Source organism: Cyanistes caeruleus, chromosome 36, assembly GCF_971803275.1.
Source record: "Cyanistes caeruleus chromosome 36, bCyaCae1.hap1.1, whole genome shotgun sequence".
Lineage (NCBI taxonomy): Eukaryota > Metazoa > Chordata > Aves > Passeriformes > Paridae > Cyanistes > Cyanistes caeruleus.
The window spans coordinates 1,312,108-1,333,988 of record NC_141737.1 but is presented as its reverse complement, the minus strand read 5'-3'; the positions used below and the strand labels follow the sequence as shown (position 1 = coordinate 1,333,988).

General features: G+C 56.6%; 1 protein-coding gene across 1 annotated transcript in view; it reads right to left on the bottom strand.

Moving 5' to 3' along the window:
* SHANK1 (SH3 and multiple ankyrin repeat domains 1) overlaps positions 1-21,881 on the bottom strand; it is a 102,530-nt gene that overhangs the window by 49,231 nt on the left and 31,418 nt on the right. Inside the window, exons 8-12 of the mRNA XM_086871550.1 lie at positions 19,716-19,832; positions 18,343-18,420; positions 16,706-16,772; positions 14,127-14,403; positions 11,513-11,691 (exon numbers count right to left, since the gene is read on the bottom strand). Of these exons, the coding sequence (XP_086727676.1) occupies positions 11,513-11,691; positions 14,127-14,403; positions 16,706-16,772; positions 18,343-18,420; positions 19,716-19,832 (718 nt within the window). The remainder of the gene's footprint in view (positions 1-11,512; positions 11,692-14,126; positions 14,404-16,705; positions 16,773-18,342; positions 18,421-19,715; positions 19,833-21,881) is intronic.

Genomic DNA, 21,881 nt, shown 5'->3' with positions numbered 1-21,881 from the left:
TCCCACTCAGAACCCCCAAAAACCCCAAAAACCCGAAATTCCCACTCAAAAACCCCCCAAACCCCGAAATTCCCACTCAAAACCCCCCCAAAATCCCAAAATACCCCAAAATCCTCCCTCAGAACCCCCCAAAACCCCGAAATTCCCACTCAGAACCCCCAAAAACCCCAAAACCCCGAAATTCCCACTCAAAAACCCCCAAAAACCCCGAAATTCCCACTCAAAACCCCCCAAAATCCTCCCTCGGAATCCCCCAAAATCCCAAAATTCCCCCTCAGAACCCCCCAAAAATCCCAAAATTCCCCCTCAGAACCCCAAAAATCCCAAAATTCCCCCTCAGAACCCCTAAAAATCCCAAAAATCCCAAAATTCCCCGTCAGAACCCCCCAAAAATCCCAAAATTCCCAAAATTCCCCAAAATCCTCCCTTGGAACCCCCCAAAAAATCCCAAAATTCCCCCCCCAAATTCCCAAAAATCCCAAAATTCCCCAAAATTCTCCCTCAAAATCCCAAAATCCCAAAATTCCCCATCAGAACCCCCCCAAAATCCCAAAAATCCCCAAATTCTCCCTCAGAACCCCCAAAATCCCCAAATTCCCCCTCAGAACCACCAAAAGTCCCAAAATCCCCACGCAGAACCCCCAAAAATCCCAAAATTCCCCCAAATTCCCCCTCGGAACCCCCCAAAATCCCAAAATTACCCCCCCAAATTCCCAAAAATCCCAAAATTCCCCAAAATTCTCCCTCAAAATCCCAAAATCCCAAAATTCCCCAAAATCCCCACCCAAAATCCCAAAAATCCCAAAATCCTCCCTTGGAACCCCCCAAAATCCCAAAATTCCCCCTCAGAACCCCCAAAAATCCCAAAATTCCCCAAAATTCCCACTCAGAACCCCCAAAAATCCCAAAATTCCCCCAGAACCCCCCAAAAATCCCAAAACTCCCAAAATTCCCCCTCAGAACCCCCAAAAATCCCAAAATTCCCCCTCAGAACCCCCAAAAAACCCCGAAATTCCCACTCAAAACTCCCAAAAATCCCAAAATTCCCACTCGAAACCCCCCAAAAATCCCAAAATTCCCCAAAATCCTCCCTCAGAACCCCCCAAAATCCCAAAATACCCCAAAATCCTCCTCGGAATCCCCCAAAACCCCAAAATCCTCCCACAAAACCCCCAAAAAACCCAAAATTCCCCCTCAGAAACGCCAAAAATCCCAAAATACCCCAAAATTCCCACTCAGAACCCCCCAAAAATCCCCAAAATCCCAAAATTCCCCTCAGAACCCCCAAAAATCCCAAAATTCTCCCTCAGAACCCCCAAAAAACCCCAAAAATCCCACTCAAAACGCCCCAAAAACCCCAAAATTCCCACTCAGAACCCCCCAAAAATCCCAAAATTCCCCCTCAGAACCCCCAAAAATCCCAAAATACCCCAAAATTCCCACTCAGAACCCCCCAAAAATCCCAAAAATCCCAAAATTCCCCCTCAGAATCCCAAAATTCCCCAAAATTCTCCCTCAGAACCCCCCAAAAATCCCAAAAATCCCAAATTTCCCACTCAGAACCCCCAAAAATCCCAAAATTCACACTCAGAACCCCCCAAAAACCCCAAAATTCCCACTCAGAACCCCCAAAAATCCCAAAATTCACACTCAGAACCCCCCAAAAACCCCAAAAACCCGAAATTCCCACTCAGAACCACCCAAAACCCCCAAAATTCACACTCAAAACTCCCCAAAAAACCCCAAAATTCCGACTCAGAACACCCAAAAATCCCAAAAATCCCAAAATTCCCACTCAAAACCCCCCAAAATCCCCGAAATTCCCACTCAAAACGCCCCAAAAATCCCAAAATTCCCACTCAGAACCCCCCAAAAACCCCAAAATACCCCAAAATCCTCCCTTGGAGCCCCCCAAAATCCCAAAATTCCCCCCCCAAATTCCCAAAAATCCCCAAAATTCCCCAAAATTCTCCCTCAAAATCCCAAAATCCCAAAATTCCCCATCAGAACCCCCCAAAAACCCCAAAAATCCCACTCAAAAACGCCCCAAAAACCCCGAAATTCCCACTCAGAACCCCCAAAAATCCCGAAATTCCCCATCAGAACCTCCCAAAAATCCCCAAAATCCTCCCTTGGAACCCCCAAAAAATCCCAAAATTCCCCCTCAGAACCCCAAAAAATCCCAAAATTCCCCAAAATCCCCACCCAAAATCCCAAAAATCCCAAAATTCCCACTCAGAACCCCCCAGAAACCCCGAAATTCCCCCAAATCTTCCCTTGGAACCCCCAAAAATCCCGAAATTCCCCCTCAGAACCCCCCCAAAATCCCAAAATTTCCCAAAATCCCCCCAAAAATCCCAAAATTCCCCAAAATTCTCCCTCAGAACCCCCCAAAAATCCCAAAAATCCCCCTCGGAACCCCCCAAAATCCCAAAATTCCCACTCAGAAACTCCCTAAAAACCCCAAAATTCCCCAAAATTCCCCTCACAACCCCAAAAATCCCAAAATTCTCCCTCAGAACCCCCAAAAATCCCAAAATTCCCCAAAATTCTCCCTCAGAAGCCCCCAAAAAATCCCAAAATTCCCACTCAGAACCCCCAAAAATCCCAAAATTCCCACTCAGAACCCCCCAAAATCCCAAAATTCACACTCAGAACCCCTAAAAATCCCAAAAATCCCAAAATTCCCACTCAGAACACCCCAAAATTCCCAAAATTCCCCAAAATCCTCCCTTGGAACCCCACAAAAAATCCCAAAATTCCCCCCCCAAATTCCCAAAAATCCCAAAATTCCCCAAAATTCTCCCTCAAAATCCCAAAATCCCAAAATTCCCCATCAGAACCCCCCAAAAATCCCAAAATTCTCCCTCAGAACCCCCAAAATACCCCAAATTCCCCAAAATCCCCACCCAAAATCCCAAAAATCCCAAAATCCTCCCTTGGAACCCCCCAAAATCCCAAAATTCCCCCAGAACCCCCCAAAAACCCCAAAAATCCCAAAATTCCCCCTCAGAACCCCCAAAAATCCCAAAATTCCCCAAAATTCTCCCTCAGAACCCCCAAAAATCCCAAAATCCCCACTCAGAACCCCCAAAATCCCCAAAATTCTCCCAGAACCCCCCAAAAATCCCAAAATTCCCACTCAAAAACCCCCCAAATCCTAAAAATCCCCAAAATCCCCGCTCGGAATCCCCCAAAACCCCAAAATCCTCCCACAAACCCCCCAAAAATCCCAAAATTCCCACTCAAAACCCCCCAAAATCCCAAAATTCCCCAAAAACCCCAAAATGAGAAATCCCCAAAATGAGAAATCCCCACCCCCCAAAAAAACCCAAAAAACCCCAAAAGCCCCAAATTCCCCCCAAAAAAACCCCAAAAACGGCCCCAAAGTTTTGGGGGATTTTTGGGATTTTTGGGGAATTTTTTGGGGCAAAATCCCGGGAATTTTGGGGAATTTTTTGGGATGGGAATCCCGGGAATTTTTGGGAATTTTTGGGGCAAAATCCCGGGAATTTGGGGAATTTTTGGGGCAAAATCCTGGGAATTTGGGGAATTTTTTGGGGCAGAATCCCGGGAATTTGGGGAATTTTTGGGGCAAAATCCCGGGAATTTTGGGGAATTTTTTGGGGCAAAATCCCGGGAATTTGGGGAATTTTTTTGGGCAAAATCCCGGGAATTTGGGGAATTTTTTGGGGCAAAATCCTGGGAATTTTGGGGATTTTTGGGGCAAAATCCCGGGAATTTGGGGAATTTTTTGGGGCAAAATCCCGGGAATTTTTGGGAATTTTTGGGGCAAAATCCCGGGAATTTTGGGGTTTTTTTGGGGCAAAATCCCGGGAATTTTGGGAATTTTGGGGGGCAAAATCCCGGGAATTTTTGGGAATTTTTTGGGGCAAAATCCCGGGAATTTGGGGAATTTTTTGGGGCAAAATCCCGGGAATTTTGGGGATTTTTGGGGCAAAATCCCGGGAATTTTGGGGTTTTTTTGGGGCAAAATCCCGGGAATTTGGGGAATTTTTGGGGGCAAAATCCCGGGAATTTGGGGAATTTTTGGGGGCAAAATCCCGGGAATTTGGGGAATTTTTGAGGCAAAATCCTGGGAATTTGGGCAATTTTTGGGGGCAAAATCGCGGGAATTTGGGGAATTTTTTGGGGCAAAATCCCGGGAATTTTGGGTTTTTTGGGGGGGCAAAATCCCGGGAATTTGGGGAATTTTGGGGGGCAAAATCCCGGGAATTTGGGGAATTTTTTGGGGCAAAATCCCGGGAATTTGGGGAATTTTTTGGGGCAAAATCCCGGGAATTTGGGGAATTTTTTGGGGCAAAATCCCGGGAATTTGGGGAATTTTTTGAGGCAAAATCCCGGGAATTTGGGGAATTTTTTGGGGGCAAAATCCCGGGAATTTGGGGAATTTTTTGAGGCAAAATCCCGGGAATTTGGGGAATTTTTTGAGGCAAAATCCCGGGAATTTTGGGGGTTTTTTTTGGGGCAAAATCCCGGGAATTTGGGGAATTTTGGGGGCAAAATCCCGGGAATTTGGGGAATTTTTTGGGGCAAAATCCCGGGAATTTGGGGAATTTTTGGGGGCAAAATCCCGGGAATTTTGGGTTTTTTTTGGGGGCAAAATCCCGGGAATTTGGGGAATTTTTTGGGGCAAAATCCCGGGAATTTGGGGAATTTTTGGGGGCAAAATCCCGGGAATTTTGGGGTTTTTTTGGGGGCAAAATCCCGGGAATTTGGGGAATTTTTTGGGGGCAAAATCCCAGGAATTTTAGGGTTTTTTTCGGAGCGGAATCCCAGGAATTTTGGGAATTTTTTGGGGGTGAGATTCCCGGATTTTTGGGGGTTTTTTTGGGGCAGAATCCCGGGAATTTGGGTTTTTTTTGGGACAGGAAATCGCGATTTTTTGGGGTTTTTTTTGGGGCAGAATCCCTGAAATTTGGGGAATTTTTGGGGAGGGGAATCCTGGGAATTTTTGGGAGCGGGATCCCGGGATTTTTGGGGATTTTTTGGGGCAGGATCCCAGAATTTTTGGGAATTTTTTGGGACAGGAAATCGCGATTTTTGGGGTTTTTTGGGAGCGGGAATCCCGGGATTTTGGGGAATTTTTTGGGACAGGATCCCAGAATTTTGGGGGCGTTTCGGGGCGGTTTTTGGGGGTGTTGGGGGTGGTTTTGGGGCTGTTTTTTTGGGGTATTTTGGGGTGCATTCCCGGAATTTTTGGGGCTGTTTTGGGGCAGGATCCCAGCATTCTTGGGGGCGTTTTGGGGCATTTTTGGGGGTGTTTTGGGGCATTTTTGGGGGTGTTTTGGGGCATTTTTGGGGTGTTTTGGGGCATTTTTTGGGGGTGTTTTGGGGTATTTTTGGGGGTGTTTCAGGGTGATTTTTGGGGGTGTTTCGGGGTGCATTCCCGGGATTTTTGGGGTTTTTTTGGGGCCTCCTCCCGCGATTTTTGCGGGAATTTTGGGGCTCTATCCTGCGATTTTTGGGGATGTTTGGGGGTATTTTTGGGGCTGTTTCGGGGCGGTTTTTGGGGCTGTTTTGGGGTGCATTCCCGGGATTTTTTGGGGCTGTTTTAGGGCAGGATCCCGGTATTTTTGGGGCTGTTTCGGGGCGGTTTTTGGGGGTATTTTGGGGTGTATTCCCGGGATTTTCGGGCTTTTTTTGGGGGCCTCATCCCACATTTTTTGGGGCTGTTTCTGGGCGGTTTTTTGGGGTATTTTTGGGGGCGTTTGGGGGTATTTTCGGGGACGTTTAGGGGTATTTTTGGGGACGTTTGGGGGTATTTTTGGGGGTGTTTGGGGGTATTTTTGGGGCTGTTTCGAGGTGCATTCCCGGGATTTTTTGTGTCTGTTTCTGGGCGTTTTTTTGGGGCGTTTGGGGGTATTTTTTGGGGGTGTTTGGGGGTATTTTTGGGGGTGTTTGGGGGTGTTTTTGGGGCTGTTTCAGGGTGCATTCCCGGGATTTTTTGGGGGTGTTTTGGGGCATTTTTGGGGGTGTTTCGGGGTGGTTTTTGGGGCTGTTTTGGGGTGCATTCCCGGGTTTTTCGGGGTTTTTTTTGGGCCACATCCCGCGATTTTTGGGGCTGTTTCTGGGCAGTTTTTGGGGGTATTTCGGGGCGGTTTTTGGGGCTGTTTCGGGGTGCATTCCCGGGATTTTTTGGGGGTGTTTGGGGGTATTTTTGGGGGTGTTTCAGGGTGATTTTTGTGGCTGCTTCGGGGTGAATTCCCGGGATTTTCGGGGTTTTTTTGGGGCCTCATCCCACATTTTTTGGTGCTGTTTCTGGGCGTTGTTTGGGGGCATTTTTGGGGGTGTTTTAGGGTGATTTTTGGGGACGTTTTGGGGTGCATTCCCGGGATTTTCGGGGTTTTTTTTTGGGCCACATCTCGCGATTTTTGGGGCTGTTTCGGGGCGGTTTTTGGGGGTATTTCGGGGTGCATTCCCGGGTTTTTCGGGGTTTTTTTTGGGCCACATCCCGCGATTTTTGGGGCTCTTTTGGGGCAGTTTTTGGGGGTGTTTGGGGGTGTTTTTGGGGCTGTTTCAGGGTGCATTCCCGGGATTTTTTGGGGGTGTTTGGGGGTATTTTTGGGGGTGTTTTGGGGTATTTTTGGGGGTGTTTCAGGGTGATTTTTGGGGCTGTTTCGGGGTGCATTCCCGGGATTTTCGGGGTTTTTTTGGGGCCTCCTCCCGCGATTTTTGCGGGAATTTTGGGGCTCTATCCTGCGATTTTTGGGGATGTTTGGGGGTATTTTTGGGGCTGTTTCGGGGCGGTTTTTGGGGCTGTTTTGGGGTGCATTCCCGGGATTTTTTGGGGCTGTTTTAGGGCAGGATCCCGGTATTTTTGGGGCTGTTTCGGGGCGGTTTTTGGGGGTATTTTGGGGTGTATTCCCGGGATTTTCGGGCTTTTTTTGGGGGCCTCATCCCACATTTTTTGGGGCTGTTTCTGGGCGGTTTTTTGGGGTATTTTTGGGGGCGTTTGGGGGTATTTTCGGGGATGTTTGGGGGTATTTTTGGGGCTGTTTCGGGGTGCATTCCCGGGATTTTTTGGGGGCGTTTGGGGGTATTTTTGGGGACGTTTAGGGGTATTTTTGGGGACGTTTGGGGGTATTTTTGGGGGTGTTTGGGGGTATTTTTGGGGCTGTTTCGAGGTGCATTCCCGGGATTTTTTGTGTCTGTTTCTGGGCGTTTTTTTGGGGCGTTTGGGGGTATTTTTTGGGGGTGTTTGGGGGTATTTTTGGGGGTGTTTGGGGGTGTTTTTGGGGCTGTTTCAGGGTGCATTCCCGGGATTTTTTGGGGGTGTTTTGGGGCATTTTTGGGGGTGTTTCGGGGTGGTTTTTGGGGCTGTTTTGGGGTGCATTCCCGGGTTTTTCGGGGTTTTTTTTGGGCCACATCCCGCGATTTTTGGGGCTGTTTCTGGGCAGTTTTTGGGGGTATTTCGGGGCGGTTTTTGGGGCTGTTTCGGGGTGCATTCCCGGGATTTTTTGGGGGTGTTTGGGGGTATTTTTGGGGGTGTTTCAGGGTGATTTTTGTGGCTGCTTCGGGGTGAATTCCCGGGATTTTCGGGGTTTTTTTGGGGCCTCATCCCACATTTTTTGGTGCTGTTTCTGGGCGTTGTTTGGGGGCATTTTTGGGGGTGTTTTAGGGTGATTTTTGGGGACGTTTTGGGGTGCATTCCCGGGATTTTCGGGGTTTTTTTTTGGGCCACATCTCGCGATTTTTGGGGCTGTTTTGGGGCGGTTTTTGGGGGTATTTTGGGGTGCATTCCCGGGTTTTTCGGGGTTTTTTTTGGGCCACATCCCGCGATTTTTGGGGCTCTTTTGGGGCAGTTTTTGGGGGTGTTTGGGGGTGTTTTTGGGGCTGTTTCAGGGTGCATTCCCGGGATTTTTTGGGGGTGTTTGGGGGTATTTTTGGGGGTGTTTTGGGGTATTTTTGGGGGTGTTTCAGGGTGATTTTTGGGGCTGTTTCGGGGTGCATTCCCGGGATTTTCGGGGTTTTTTTGGGGCCTCCTCCCGCGATTTTTGCGGGAATTTTGGGGCTCTATCCTGCGATTTTTGGGGATGTTTGGGGGTATTTTTGGGGCTGTTTCGGGGTGCATTCCCGGGATTTTAGGGGCTGTTTCGGGGCGGTTTTTGGGGGTATTTTGGGGTGCATTCCCGGGATTTTCGGGGTTTTTTTGGGGGCCACATCCCGCGATTTTTGGGGCTGTTTCGGGGTGCATTCCCGGGATTTTTTGGGGGTGTTTGGGGGTATTTTTGGGGGTGTTTCAGGGTGATTTTTGGGGCTGTTTCGGGGTGCATTCCCAGGATTTTCAGGGTTTTTTTGGGGCCTCCTCCCGCGATTTTTGCGGGAATTTTGGGGCTCTATCCTGCGATTTTTGGGGATGTTTGGGTGTATTTTTGGGGCTGTTTCGGAGCGGTTTTTGGGGCTGTTTTGGGGTGCATTCCCGGGATTTTTTGGGGCTGTTTTGGGGCAGGATCCCAGCATTTTTGGGGATGTTTTGGGGCATTTTTGGGGGTGCTTCAGGGTGATTTTTGGGGCTGTTTTGGGGCGGTTTTTGGGGCTGTTTCGAGGTGCATTCCCGGGATTTTTGGGGCTGTTTCGGGGTGCATTCCTGGGATCTTTGGGGTTTTTTTTTGGGCCACATCCCGCGATTTTTGGGGCTGTTTCTGGGCAGTTTTTGGGGGTGTTTGGGGGTGTTTTTTGGGGGTGTTTCAAGGTGCATTCCCGGGATTTTTTGGGGGTGTTTTGGGGTATTTTTGGGGCTGTTTCAGGGTGATTTTTGGGGCTGTTTTGGGGTGAATTCCCGGGATTTTCGGGGTTTTTTTGGGGCCACATCTCGCGATTTTTGGGGGTGTTTGGGGTGTTTTTGGGGCTGTTTTGGGGTGCATTCCTGCGATTTTTTGCAGCTGTTTTGGGGCAGGATCCCGGTATTTTTGGGGCTGTTTCGGGGTGGATTCCCGAGATTTTTGGGGCTGTTTCGGGGCGGTTTTTGGGGCTGTTTTGGGGCATTTTTGGGGCTGTTTCGGGGTGCATTCCCGGGATTTTTGGGGCTGTTTCGGGGCGGTTTTTGGGGGTATTTCGGGGTGCATTCCCGGGTTTTTCGGGGTTTTTTTGGGGCCCCATCCCGCGATTTTTGGGGGTGTTTCGGGGTGCATTCCCGGGATTTTTTGGGGGCGTTTGGGGGTATTTTTGGGGGTGATTCAGGGTGATTTTTGGGGATGTTTCGGGGTGAATTCCCGGGATTTTCGGGGGTTTTTTGGGGCCTCATCCCGCGATTTTTGCGGGAATTTTGGGGCTCTATCCCGCAATTTTTTGGGGATGTTTGGGTGTATTTTTGGGGCTGTTTTGGGGCGGTTTTTGGGGCTGTTTTGGGGTGCATTCCCGGGATTTTCGGGGTTTTTTTGGGGCTCTATCCCGCCATTTTTGGGGCTGTTTCGGGGCATTTTTGGGGCTGTTTTGGGGCGGTTTTTGGGGCTGTTTTGGGGTGCATTCCTGCGATTTTTTGCAGCTGTTTTGGGGCAGGATCCCGGTATTTTTGGGGCTGTTTCGGGGTGGATTCCCGAGATTTTTGGGGCTGTTTCTGGGCGCTTTTTGGGGCTGTTTCGGGGCGGTTTTTGGGGGTATTTCGGGGTGCATTCCCGGGTTTTTAGGGGTTTTTTTTGGGCCACATCCCGCAATTTTTGGGGCTGTTTCTGGGCAGTTTTTGGGGGTGTTTGGGGGTGTTTTTGGGGCTGTTTCAGGGTGCATTCCCGGGATTTTTTGGGGGTGTTTGGGGGTATTTTTGGGGGTGTTTCAGGGTGATTTTTGGGGCTGTTTCGGGGTGCATTCCCGGGATTTTCGGGGTTTTTTTGGGGCCTCCTCCCGCGATTTTTGCGGGAATTTTGGGGCTCTATCCCACAATTTTTTGGGGTGTTTGGGTGTATTTTTGGGGCTGTTTCGGGGCGGTTTTTGGGGCTGTTTTGGGGTGCATTCCCGGGATTTTTTGGGGGTGTTTCGGGGCATTTTTGGGGGTGTTTTGGGGCATTTTTTGGGGGTGTTTTGGGGCATTTTTTGGGGGTGTTTTGGGCCTTTTTTTGGGGGTGTTTGGGGGTATTTTGGGGTGCATTCCCGGGATTTTCGGGGTTTTTTTGGGGCCTCATCCCACTATTTTTGGGGCTGTTTCTGGGCGTATTTTTGGGGTATTTTTGGGGGCGTTTTTAGGTATTTTCGGGGATGTTTGGGGGTATTTTTGGGGCTGTTTCGAGGTGCATTCCCGAGATTTTTGGGGGTGTTTCGGGGCATTTTTTGGGGGTGTTTGGGGGTATTTTTGGGGCTGTTTCGGGGTGGATTCCCACGATTTTTGGGGCTGTTTCGGGGCGGTTTTTGGGGCTGTTTTGGGGCATTTTTGGGGCTGTTTCGGGGTGCATTCCCGGGATTTTTTGGGGGCGTTTGGGTGTATTTTTGGGGCTGTTTTGGGGCGGTTTTTGGGGCTGTTTTGGGGTGCATTCCTGCGATTTTTTGCGGCTGTTTTGGGGCAGGATCCCGGTATTTTTGGGGCTGTTTCGGGGCATTTTTGGGGGTGTTTTGGGGCATTTTTTGGGGGTGTTTGGGGGTATTTTTGCGAGTGTTTCAGGGTGCATTCCCGGGATTTTCGGGGTTTTTTTGGGGCCTCATCCCACTATTTTTGGGGATGTTTCTGGGCGTATTTTTGGGGTATTTTTGGGCGTGTTTTTAGGTATTTTCGGGGATGTTTGGGGCGTTTTTGGGGCTGTTTCGAGGTGCATTCCCGGGATTTTTGGGGCTGTTTCGGGGCATTTTTTGGGGGTGTTTGGGGGTATTTTTGGGGCTGTTTCGGGGTGGATTCCCGGGATTTTTGGGGCTGTTTCGGGGCATTTTTGGGGCTGTTTCGGGGCATTTTTTGTGGCTGTTTGGGGGTATTTTTGGGGGTGTTTAGGGGTATTTTTGGGGCGGTTTCGAGGTGCATTCCCGGGATTTTTGTGTCTGTTTCTGGGCGTTTTTTGGGGGTATTTTTGGGGGTGTTTCGGGGCGGTTTTTGGGGGTATTTCGAGGTGCATTCCCGGGATTTTTGGGGCTGTTTCGGGGTATTTTTTGGGGCTGTTTTGGGGTGCATTCCCGAGATTTTTGGGGGTGTTTTGGGGCGTTTTTGGGGCTGTTTCGAGGTGCATTCCCGGGATTTTTTGGGGGCGTTTGGGGGTATTTTTGGGGACGTTTGGGGGTATTTTTGGGGGTGTTTGGGGGTATTTTTGGGGCTGTTTCGAGGTGCATTCCCGGGATTTTTTGTGGCTGTTTCTGGGCATTTTTTGGGGGTATTTTTTGGGGGCGTTTGGGGGTATTTTTGGGGGTATTTTGGGGGATTTTTGGGGGTATTTTTGGGGCTGTTTCGAGGTGCATTCCCGGGATTTTTTGTGTCTGTTTCCGGGCGTTTTTTGGGGGCGTTTGGGGGTATTTTTTGGGGGCGTTTGGGGGTATTTTTGGGGGTGTTTGGGGGTACTTTGGGGGCTGTCTGACCCACCCTTGATGCGCTCGCCCTTGCTGAGGCTCAGCTCGCCCTCGCCCTGGGCCTGGTACGGCCGCACCGCCAGGAACGTCCGTCCGGGCACGGCCGAGTAAAGTTTGCGTTTCACCCCCCGAGACCCCAAAGTGCCCCCGGGGGTCCCCCCCGGGCCGGGGTCGCGGCTGAGGCCGCTGGAGCTGGAGGGGGACAAGGGGGGGGACACGAGTGAGACCCCCGGGAAGGGCAGCGGGGGGCGAAATTGGGGTCTGGGGGTCTCAAATTGGGGTTCTGGGGTCTCAAAATGGGGTCTGGGGGTCTCAAATTGGGGTTCTGGGTCGAAAATTGGGGTCCTGGGGTCTCAAATTTGGGTCCTGGGATCCCAAATTGGGGTCTGGGGGTCTCAAATTGGGGTCCAGGGTCTCAAATTGGGGTCCAGGGTCTCAAATTGGGGTCCGGGGGTCTCAAATTGGGGTCCTGGGATCCCAAATTGGGGTCTGGGGGTCTCAAATTGGGGTCCTGGGTTGAAAATTGGGGTCTGGGGGTCTCAAAATGGGGTCTGGGGGTCTCAAATTTGGGTCCGGGGGTCTCAAATTGGGGTCCGGGGGTCCCAAATTGGGGTCCTGGGATCCCAAATTGGGGTCCCGGGGTCTCAAATTGGGGTCCTGGGGTCCCAAATTGGGGTCCCCGAGCCCAAATTTGGGTCCCGGAGCTCCGATTTGGGGTCTTGGAGTCCCAAATTGGGGTCTCGGGGTCTCAAATTGGGGTCCTGGGGTCCCAGATTGGGGTCCCCGAGTCCCAAATTGGGGTCCTGGAGTCTCAAATTGGGGTCTTGGGGTCTCAAATTGGGGTCCTGGGGTCTCAAATTTGGGTCTGGGGTCTCAAATTTGGGTCTGGGGGTCTCAAAATGGGGTCCGGGGGTCCCAAATTGGGGTCCGGGGGTCTCAAATTGGGGTCTGGGGGTCCCAAATTTGGGTCCGGGGGTCCCAAATTGGGGTCCTGGGGTCTCAAATTTGGGTCCCGGTGCTCCGATTTGGGGTCCTGGGTCCCAAATTTGGGTCCCGGAGCTCTGATTTGGGGTCTTGGGGTCTCAAATTGGGGTCTCGGGGTCTCAAAATGGAGCCCTGGGGTCTCAAATTGGGGTCCTGGGGTCTCAAATTGGGGTCCTGGGGTCTTAAATTGGGGTCTGGGGCGCTCAAATTTGGGTCTGGGGTCTCAAAATGGGGTCCGGGGGTCCCGAATTGGGGTCCCCGAGTCCCAGATTTGGGTCCCAGGGTCTTGATTTGGGGTCCCAAAGACCCAAATTTGAGTCCCGCACCCCCAAAAAGGGGTCTTAGCCCCCAATTCAAAGCTCACAGCCCCCCCAAATCTCTTCAGGACCCCCCAAATCCCCCCCAAATCCCCCCGAGACCCCCCCCAAATCCCCCCAGGTGTCCTCTCCATACCTGGGCCACCCTTGGGGCTCCTCCAGGTGCCTTTTCTGGGGGTCCCGGACCCCAAATCCCCCCAAACCCCCCCCAAATCCCCCCAAAACCCCCCGAGATCCCCCCAAAATCCCTCAGGACCCCCCCAGGTTCCCCCCAGGTGTCCCCCCCGTACCTGGACCACCCTTGGGGCTCCTCCAGGTGCCTTTTCTGGGGGTCCCGGCCCCCAAATCCCCCCCGAGACCCCCCCAAATCCCCACAGGACCCCCCGAGATCCCCCCAAATCCCCCCGAGATCCCCCCAAATCCCCCCAGGTTGCCCCCAGGTGTCCTCTCTATACCTGTGCCACTCTTGGGGCTCCTCCGGGTGCCTTTTCCAGGGGTCCCGGACCCCAAATCCCCCCCGAGACCCCCCAAATCCCCCCGAGACCCCCCAAATCCCCCCGAGACCCCCCCAAATCCCCCCCGTACCTGGGCCTGCCCCTCGGTTGCCTCCGGGGCTCCTCCTGGTGCCTTTTCCAGGGGTCCCGGACCCCAAACCTCCCCCAAACCCCCCCAAATCCCCTCAGGACCCCTCGAGACCCCCCCCAAAACCCCCCGAGATCCCCCCAAATCCCCCCAAGAGCCCCCCAAATCCCCTCAGGTTGCCCCCAGGTGTCCTCTCCATACCTGGGCCACCCTTGGGGCTCCTCCGGGTGCCTTTTCTGGGGGTCCCGGACCCCAAATCCCCCCAAACCCCCCCCAAATCCCCTCAGGACCCCCTGAGACCCCCCCAAATCCCCACGAGACCCCCCAAATCCCCCCAGGTGTCCTCTCCATACCTGGGCCACTCTTGGGGCTCCTCCGGGTGCCTTTTCTGGGGGTCCCGGACCCCAAATCCCCCCCAAACCCCCCCCAAATCCCCCCGAGACCCCCCCAAATCCCCTCAGGACCCCCTGAGACCCCCCCAAATCCCCCCGAGACCCCCCCAAATTCCCCCAAATCCCCACAGGACCACCCCAAATCCCCCCAAACCCTCCCCAAATCCCCCCGAGACCCCCCCCAAATCCCCCCAGGAGTCCTCTCCATACCTGGGCCACCCTTGGGGCTCCTCCTGGTGCCTTTTCAAGGGGTCCCAGACCCCAAATCCCCCCTGAGACCCCCCCAATCCCCTCAGAACCCCCTGAGACCCCCCCAAATCCCCCCGAGACCCCCCCAAATCCCCCCCCGTACCTGGGCCTGCCCCTCGGTTGCCTCCGGGGCTCCTCCGGGTGCCTCCCCCGGGAGGGGGATCGGGCGCGGGCCCCTCGGGGGGAGCTGGAGCTGCGCAGGGTCCCCGAGGGGGGCCGGGGGGCCGGGGGGGCTCCGGGGGGACCCCTCAGGACCCACTCGGGCAGGGCCCCCCCCCCGGTGTCGCTGTTGGCCCGGAGGAGGCGCTGGGGGGGGAGGGGGAGCCCCCGGAGCCCCTCCCGGCGGCGCCCGGCGAACTGGGGGCTCTCCTGGAACGGCACTGGGGGGGCGTCAGGGGGGGTCTGGGGGGGTCTGGAGGGGTTTGGGGGGGTCCGGGAGGGGTTTGGGGGGGATTTGGGGGGGTCTGGGGGGATTTGGGGGGTCTGGGGCTCTCCTGGAACGGCACTGGGGGGGCGTCAGGGGGGGTCTGGGGAGGTCTGGGGGGGTCTGGGGGGGTCTGGGAGGGGTTTGGGGGGGATTTGGGGGGGTTTGGGGGGGATTTGGGGGGTCTGGGGGGATTTGGGGGGTCTGGGGCTCTCCTGGAACGGCACTGGGGGGGCGTCAGGGGGGGCTTGGGGGGGATTTGGGGGGTCTGGGGGGTCTGGGGGGATTTGGGGGGGTCTGGGGCTCTCCTGGAACGGCACTGGGGGGGCGTCAGGGGGGCTCTGGGGGGGTCTGGGGGGGTCTGGAGGGGTCTGGGGGGGGTTTGGGGGGGGGGTTTGGGGGGGTCTGGAGGGGTTTGGGGGGGATTTGGGGGGATTTGGGGGGGATTTGGGGGGGTCTGGGGGGATTTGGGGGATCTGGGGCTCTCCTGGAACGGCACTGGGGGGGCGTCAGGGGGGGTCTGGGGGGATTTGGGGGGGTCCGGGAGGGGTTTGGGGGGGATTTGGGGGGATTTGGGGGGATTTGGGGGGTCTGGGGCTCTCCTGGAACGGCACTGGGGGGGCGTCAGGGGGGGCTTGGGGGGGATTTGGGGGGTCTGGGGGGTCTGGGGGGATTTGGGGGGGTCTGGGGCTCTCCTGGAACGGCACTGGGGGGGCGTCAGGGGGGCTCTGGGGGGGTCTGGGGGGGTCTGGAGGGGTCTGGGGGGGGTTTGGGGGGGGGGTTTGGGGGGGTCTGGAGGGGTTTGGGGGGGATTTGGGGGGATTTGGGGGGGATTTGGGGGGGTCTGGGGGGATTTGGGGGATCTGGGGCTCTCCTGGAACGGCACTGGGGGGGCGTCAGGGGGGGTCTGGGGGGATTTGGGGGGGTCCGGGAGGGGTTTGGGGGGGATTTGGGGGGATTTGGGGGGATTTGGGGGGTCTGGGGCTCTCCTGGAACGGCACTGGGGGGGCGTCAGGGGGGGCTTGGGGGGGTCTGGAGGGGATTGGGGGGGGGTTTGGGGGGGTCCGGGAGGGGTTTGGGGGGGATTTGGGGGGTGGGGAGGGTTTTGGGGGGGTCTGGGGGGATTTGGGGGGTCTGGGGCTCTCCTGGAACGGCACTGGGGGGGCGTCAGGGGGGGTCTGGGGAGGTCTGGGGGGGTCTGGGGGGGTCCGGGAGGGGTTTGGGGGGGATTTGGGGGGTCTGGGGCTCTCCTGGAATGGCACTGGGGGGGCGTCAGGGGGGGTTTGGGGGGGTCTGGGGGGGTCTGGGGGGATTTGGGGGGGTCCGGGAGGGGTTTGGGGGGGTTTGGGGGGGATTTGGGGGGTCTGGAGGGTTTTGGGGGGATTTGGGGGAGATTTGGGGGAGCTGGGGGGATTTGGGGGGTCTGGAGGGGTTTGGGGGGATTTGGGGGGTCTGGGGGGGTTTGGGGGGGTTTGGGGGGATTTTGGGGGGTCTGGGGGGGTTTGGGGGGATTTTGGGGGGGATTTTGGGGGATTTTGGGGGGGTTTGGGGGGATTTTGGGGGGATTTTGGGGGGATTTTGGGGGGGGTCTGGGGGGATTTTGGGGGGATTTTGGGGGATTTTGGGGGGGTTTGGGGGAAGGAAGGGCCGGACCCCCCCCCCCCCCCCCGCGTTCCTCCCATCTCCCCTCCCCCCCGTCCCCAAAGCTCCTCTGTGCCCCGCCCCAGTCCCGTGTCCCCCAAATGTCCCCAGATCCCCCCGGTGTCCCCAAATCCCCCCGGTGTCCCCCCGATGTCCCCCCCGGTGTCCCCAAATCCCCCCGGTGCCCCCCCCGGTGTCCCCTCAGTGTCCCCTCAGTGTCCCCCCAATATCCCCAATGTCCCCCCGGTGTCCCCGCTGTCCCCCCGAGGTCCCCCCAATGTCCCCAAATCCCCCCGATGTCCCCAACACCCCCCCCCCAGTGTCCCCCCGGTGTCCCCCCGGTGTCCCCGATGTCCCCCCAATGTCCCCCCGATGTCCCCTCAGTGTCCCCCCGATGTCCCCCCGCTGTTCCCCCGGTGTCCCCCCGCTGTCCCCTCAGTGTCCCCCCGCTGTCCCCCCGCTGTCCCCTGTCCCTGTCCCCTGTCCCTGTCCCCTGTCCCTGTCCCCTGTCCCTGTCCCTGTCCCCTGTCCCCTGTCCCTGTCCCCTGTCCCTGTCCCCTGTCCCTGTCCCCTGTCGCTGTCCCCTGTCGCTGTCCCCTGTCCCTGTCCCCGCTCACCCACGTCGCTGTCCCGGTGGTTCTTGATGAGCTCCCCCAGCTCGAAATTCCCGGCGATCACCGCGACCTGCGGGACGGACAGACGGACACCGGGACAGACAGACGGACACGGGGACAGGGGACGGACAGACGGACACGGGGACAGACGGACACGGGGACACGGGGACACGGGGACACGGGGACAGGGGACAGACGGACACCGGGACAGACAGACGGACACCGGGACAGGGGACGGACAGACGGACACCGGGACAGACGGACACCGGGACACGGGGACAGACGGACACGGGGACGGACAGACGGACACCGGGACAGACGGACAGAGGGACAGACAGACACCGGGACACCGGGACAGACGGACACGGGGACACCGGGACACGGGGACGGACAGACGGACACCGGGACAGGGGACAGACAGAGGGACACGGGGACAGGGGACGGACAGAGGGACACCGGGACACGGGGACAGACAGACGGACACGGGGACAGGGGACAGACAGAGGGACACGGGGACAGACAGAGGGACACGGGGACAGACAGACGGACACGGGGACAGGGGACAGACAGGGGGACACGGGGACAGACAGACGGACACGGGGACAGACGGACACCGGGACAGGGGACAGACGGACACGGGGACAGGGGACAGACAGACGGACACGGGGACAGACGGACACGGGGACACGGGGACAGACAGAGGGACACGGGGACACGGGGACAGACAGAGGGACACGGGGACAGACGGACACGGGGACAGAGGGACAGACGGACACGGGGACAGAGGGACAGACGGACACGGGGACAGACGGACACGGGGACAGACAGGGGGACACGGGGACAGGGGACAGACAGACGGACACCGGGACAGACAGACGGACACGGGGACAGGGGACAGACAGGGGGACATGGGGACAGACAGGGGGACACGGGGACAGGGGACAGACAGACGGACACGGGGACAGACGGACACGGGGACAGGGGACAGGGGACAGACAGGGGGACACGGGGACAGACGGACACGGGGACAGAGGGACAGAGAGAGAAGGAGAGAGGGACAGGGGGACAGAGATGGGGACACTCACACGGGGGGTCACCCCCTCTGCAGTGTCCCAAATGTCCCCAGTGTCCCCAGTGTCCCCAATGTCCCCAATGTCCCCAATCCCCCCAATGTCCCCAATGTCCCCAATCCCCCCAATGTCTCCAGTGTCCCCAGTGTCACCTGGAACGGCGTCTGCCCCAAATGTCCCCAGTGTCCCCAGTGTCCCCAGTGTCCCCAATGTCCCCAGTGTCCCCAGTGTCACCTGGAACGGCATCTGCCCCAAATGTCCCCAATGTCCCCAGTGTCCCCAATCCCCCCAGTGTCCCCAATGTCCCCAATGTCCTCAGTGTCCCCAGTGTCCCCAGTGTCCCCAGTGTCCCCAATGTCCCCAGTGTCCCCAGTGTCCCCAGTGTCCCCAGCTGTCCCCAATGTCCCCAGTGTCCCCAGTGTCCCCAATGTCCCCAATGTCCCCAGTGTCCCCAGTGTCCCCAGTGTCCCCAGTGTCCCCAGCTGTCCCCAATGTCCCCAGTGTCCCCAGTGTCCCCAATGTCCCCAGTGTCCCCAGTGTCCCCAGTGTCCCCAGTGTCCCCAGTGTCACCTGGAACGGCGTCTGCCCGCTGTTGTTCTTCACCTCCTTGTTGGCCCCTCGGTACAGGAGGATGCGGGCGCAGCTCTCCTGGGGGGGTGGGGGACACACGGGGACACCGATGTCACCCGAGTGTCACCGGTGTCCCCAGAACTCTGGAATGTCCCCATTTCCACACGTCCCGAAACACCAAAATCACCAAAATCACCAAAATCACCAAAATCACCAAAATCACCGAATCCCAAAACCCCAATGTCCCCAGATGTCCCCAAACGTTCTCAATGTCCCCATTGTCCCCAATGTCCCCAATGTCCCCGATGTCCCCAATGTCCCCATTGTCCCTGATGTCCCCAATGTCCCCACTGTCCTCAATGCCCCCGATGTCCCCATTGTCCCCAAACGTTCTCAATGTCCCCATTGTCCCTGATGTCCCCAAATGTCCCCAATGTCCCCGATGTCCCCAATGACCCCAATGTCCCCAATGTCCCCGATGTCCCCATTGTCCCCAATGTCCCCGATGGCCCCGATGTCCCCGATGTCCCCAGTGTCCCCAATGTCCCCGATGTCCCCATTGTCCCCAATGTCCCCGATGTCCCCAATGTCCCCATTGTCCCCAGTGTCCCCAAATGTCCCCACTGTCCCCAATGTCCCCATTGTCCCCATTGTCCCCATTGTCCTCATTGTCCCCATTGTCCCCAGTGTCCCCAATGTCCCCACTGTCCCCAATGTCCCCGATGTCCCCATTGTCCCCAGTGTCCCCAATGTCCCCACTGTCCCCAATGTCCCCGATGTCCCCGATGTCCCCGATGTCCCCAATGTCCCCAATGTCCCCAATGTCCCCAATGTCCCCGATGTCCCCAATGTCCCCGATGTCCCCGATGTCCCCATTGTCCCCAATGTCCCCAGCTGTCCCCGATGTCCCCGATGTCCCCACCTTGTTGTAGAGGGCGCAGATGTGCAGCGCGGTGTTGCCGGACGCGTTCTGCGCCCCAGTGTCCCCAATGTCCCCACTGTCCCCGATGTCCCTGATGTCCCCAATGTCCCCATTGTCCCCAATGTCCCCAATGTCCCCAATGTCCCCATTGTCCCCGATGTCCCCGATGTCCCCAGTGTCCCCACCTTGTTGTAGAGGGCGCAGATGTGCAGCGCGGTGTTGCCGGACGCGTTCTGCGCCCCAATGTCCCCAGTGTCCCCATTGTCCCCAATGTCCCCGATGTCCCCGATGTCCCTGATGTTCCCAATGTCCCCACTGTCCCCAATGTCCCCAATGTCCCCGATGTCCCCGATGTCCCTGATGTCCCCGATGTCCCCAATGTCCCCGATGTCCCCGATGTCCCCAATGTCCCCGATGTCCCCGATGTCCCCGATGTCCCCGATGTCCCCACCTTGTTGTAGAGGGCGCAGATGTGCAGCGCGGTGTTGCCGGACGCGTTCTGCGCCGCCGCCTCGGCCCCGTAGAACAGCAAATGCTCCAAGTGCTGCGAGTGGCCGTGCTGGCACGCCTGGGGACAGTGGGGACATCAGAGGGGACACTGGGGACATCGGGGACAGTGGGGACATCGGGGACAGTGGGGACATTGGGGACATTGGGGACATTGGGGGGGTTGGGGTCATTGGGGACATTGGGGACATTGGGGACATTGGGGGGGTTGGGGACATTGAGGACAGTGGGGACATAGGGGGGATTGGGGACACTGGGGACATCAGAGGGGACAGTGGAGACAGTGGGGACATTGGGGACATTGGGGACAATGGGGACAGCAGGGGAAGTTGGAGGGATTTGGGGACATTGGGGACATCGGGGCCAGTAGGGGACATTGGGGACATCAGAGGGGACATTGGGGGGATTGGGGACAATGGGGGGACATTGGGGACACTGGGGACATTGGGGACATTAAGGACAGTGGGTCATGCTCCAAGTGCTGTGAGTGGCCGTGCTGGCACGCCTGGGGACAGTGGGGACATCAGAGGGGACACTGGGGACATCGGGGACATTGGGGACATTGAGGGGATTGGGGACATTGGGGACATTAGGGGGATTGGGGACATTGGGGACATTGGGGACATTGGGGACAATGGGGACATTGTGGGGGATTGGGGACATTGGGGACATTGGGGACATCAGAGGGGACATTGGGGACACTGAGGACATCACGGACCTCAGCGGGGACATCTGGGGACGTCAAGGGGAATTGGGGACAGCGGGGACATGTGGGGTGTTGGGGACATTTGGGGATGGGGGGGACATCGGGGACCTCAGCAGGGACAGCGGGGACATCTGGGGACAGTGGGGACATCCAGGGGGAACTGGGGACATACTGGGGACATCGGGGACATCTGGGGATGGGGGAACAGCTGGGACCTTGGGGACATCGGGGACAGCTGGGGATGGGGGGACAGCTGGGACCTTGGGGACATCGGGGACATCTGGGGCATTGGGGGTGTTGGGGACATCGGGGACCTTGGGGACATCGGGGACATCGGGGATGTCGGGGGGATTTGGGGACATCCGGGGATGTGGCTGATGGGGTGACACGGTGACATGGCAGAGTGACACCTGACACCGGCGCGGTGATGGCAGTGACACGGTGACAATGTGAGACGGTGACAATGTGAGATGGTGACAATGTGAGACGGTGACACGGTGACAATGTGAGACGGTGACAGGCTGTCACGGTGACACGGTGACAATGTCAGACGGTGACAATGTGAGACAGTGACAGGCTGGCATGGTGGCATGGTGACACGGTGACAATGTGAGACGGCGACGGGCTGGCACGGTGACAGGGTGACAATGTGAGATGATGACAGGCTGTCACGGTGACACGGTGACAATGTGAGACGGTGACAATGTGAGACGGTGACAGGCTGTCACGGTGACACGGTGACAATGTCAGACGGTGACAATGTGAGACGGTGACAGGCTGGCATGGTGACACGGTGACAATGTGAGACGGCGACGGGCTGGCACGGTGACAGGGTGACAATGTGAGATGATGACAGGCTGTCACGGTGACACGGTGACAATGTGAGACGGTGAGAATGTGAGATGGTGACAGGCTGTCATGGTGACACGGTGACAATGTCAGACGGTGACAATGTGAGACGGTGACAATGTGAGACGGTGACACGGTGACAATGTGAGACGGTGACAATGTGAGACGGTGACAGGCTGTCACGGTGACACGGTGACAATGTGAGATGGTGACAATGTGAGACGGTGACAGGCTGTCACGGTGACACGGTGACAATGTGAGATGGTGACAATGTGAGACGGTGACAATGTGAGACGGTGACAGGCTGTCACGGTGACAATGTGACAATGTGAGACGGCGACGGGCTGGCACGGTGACATGGTGACAATGTGAGACGGTGACAATGTGAGACGGTGACAGGCTGGCACGGTGACAATGTGAGACGGTGACAATGTGAGATGGTGACAGGCTGTCATGGTGACACGGTGACAATGTGAGATTTTGACAGGCTGGCACAGTGACAGCAGGATTGGGTGACACGGTGACAACGTGACAGCGACAGTGTGGCAATTTGTA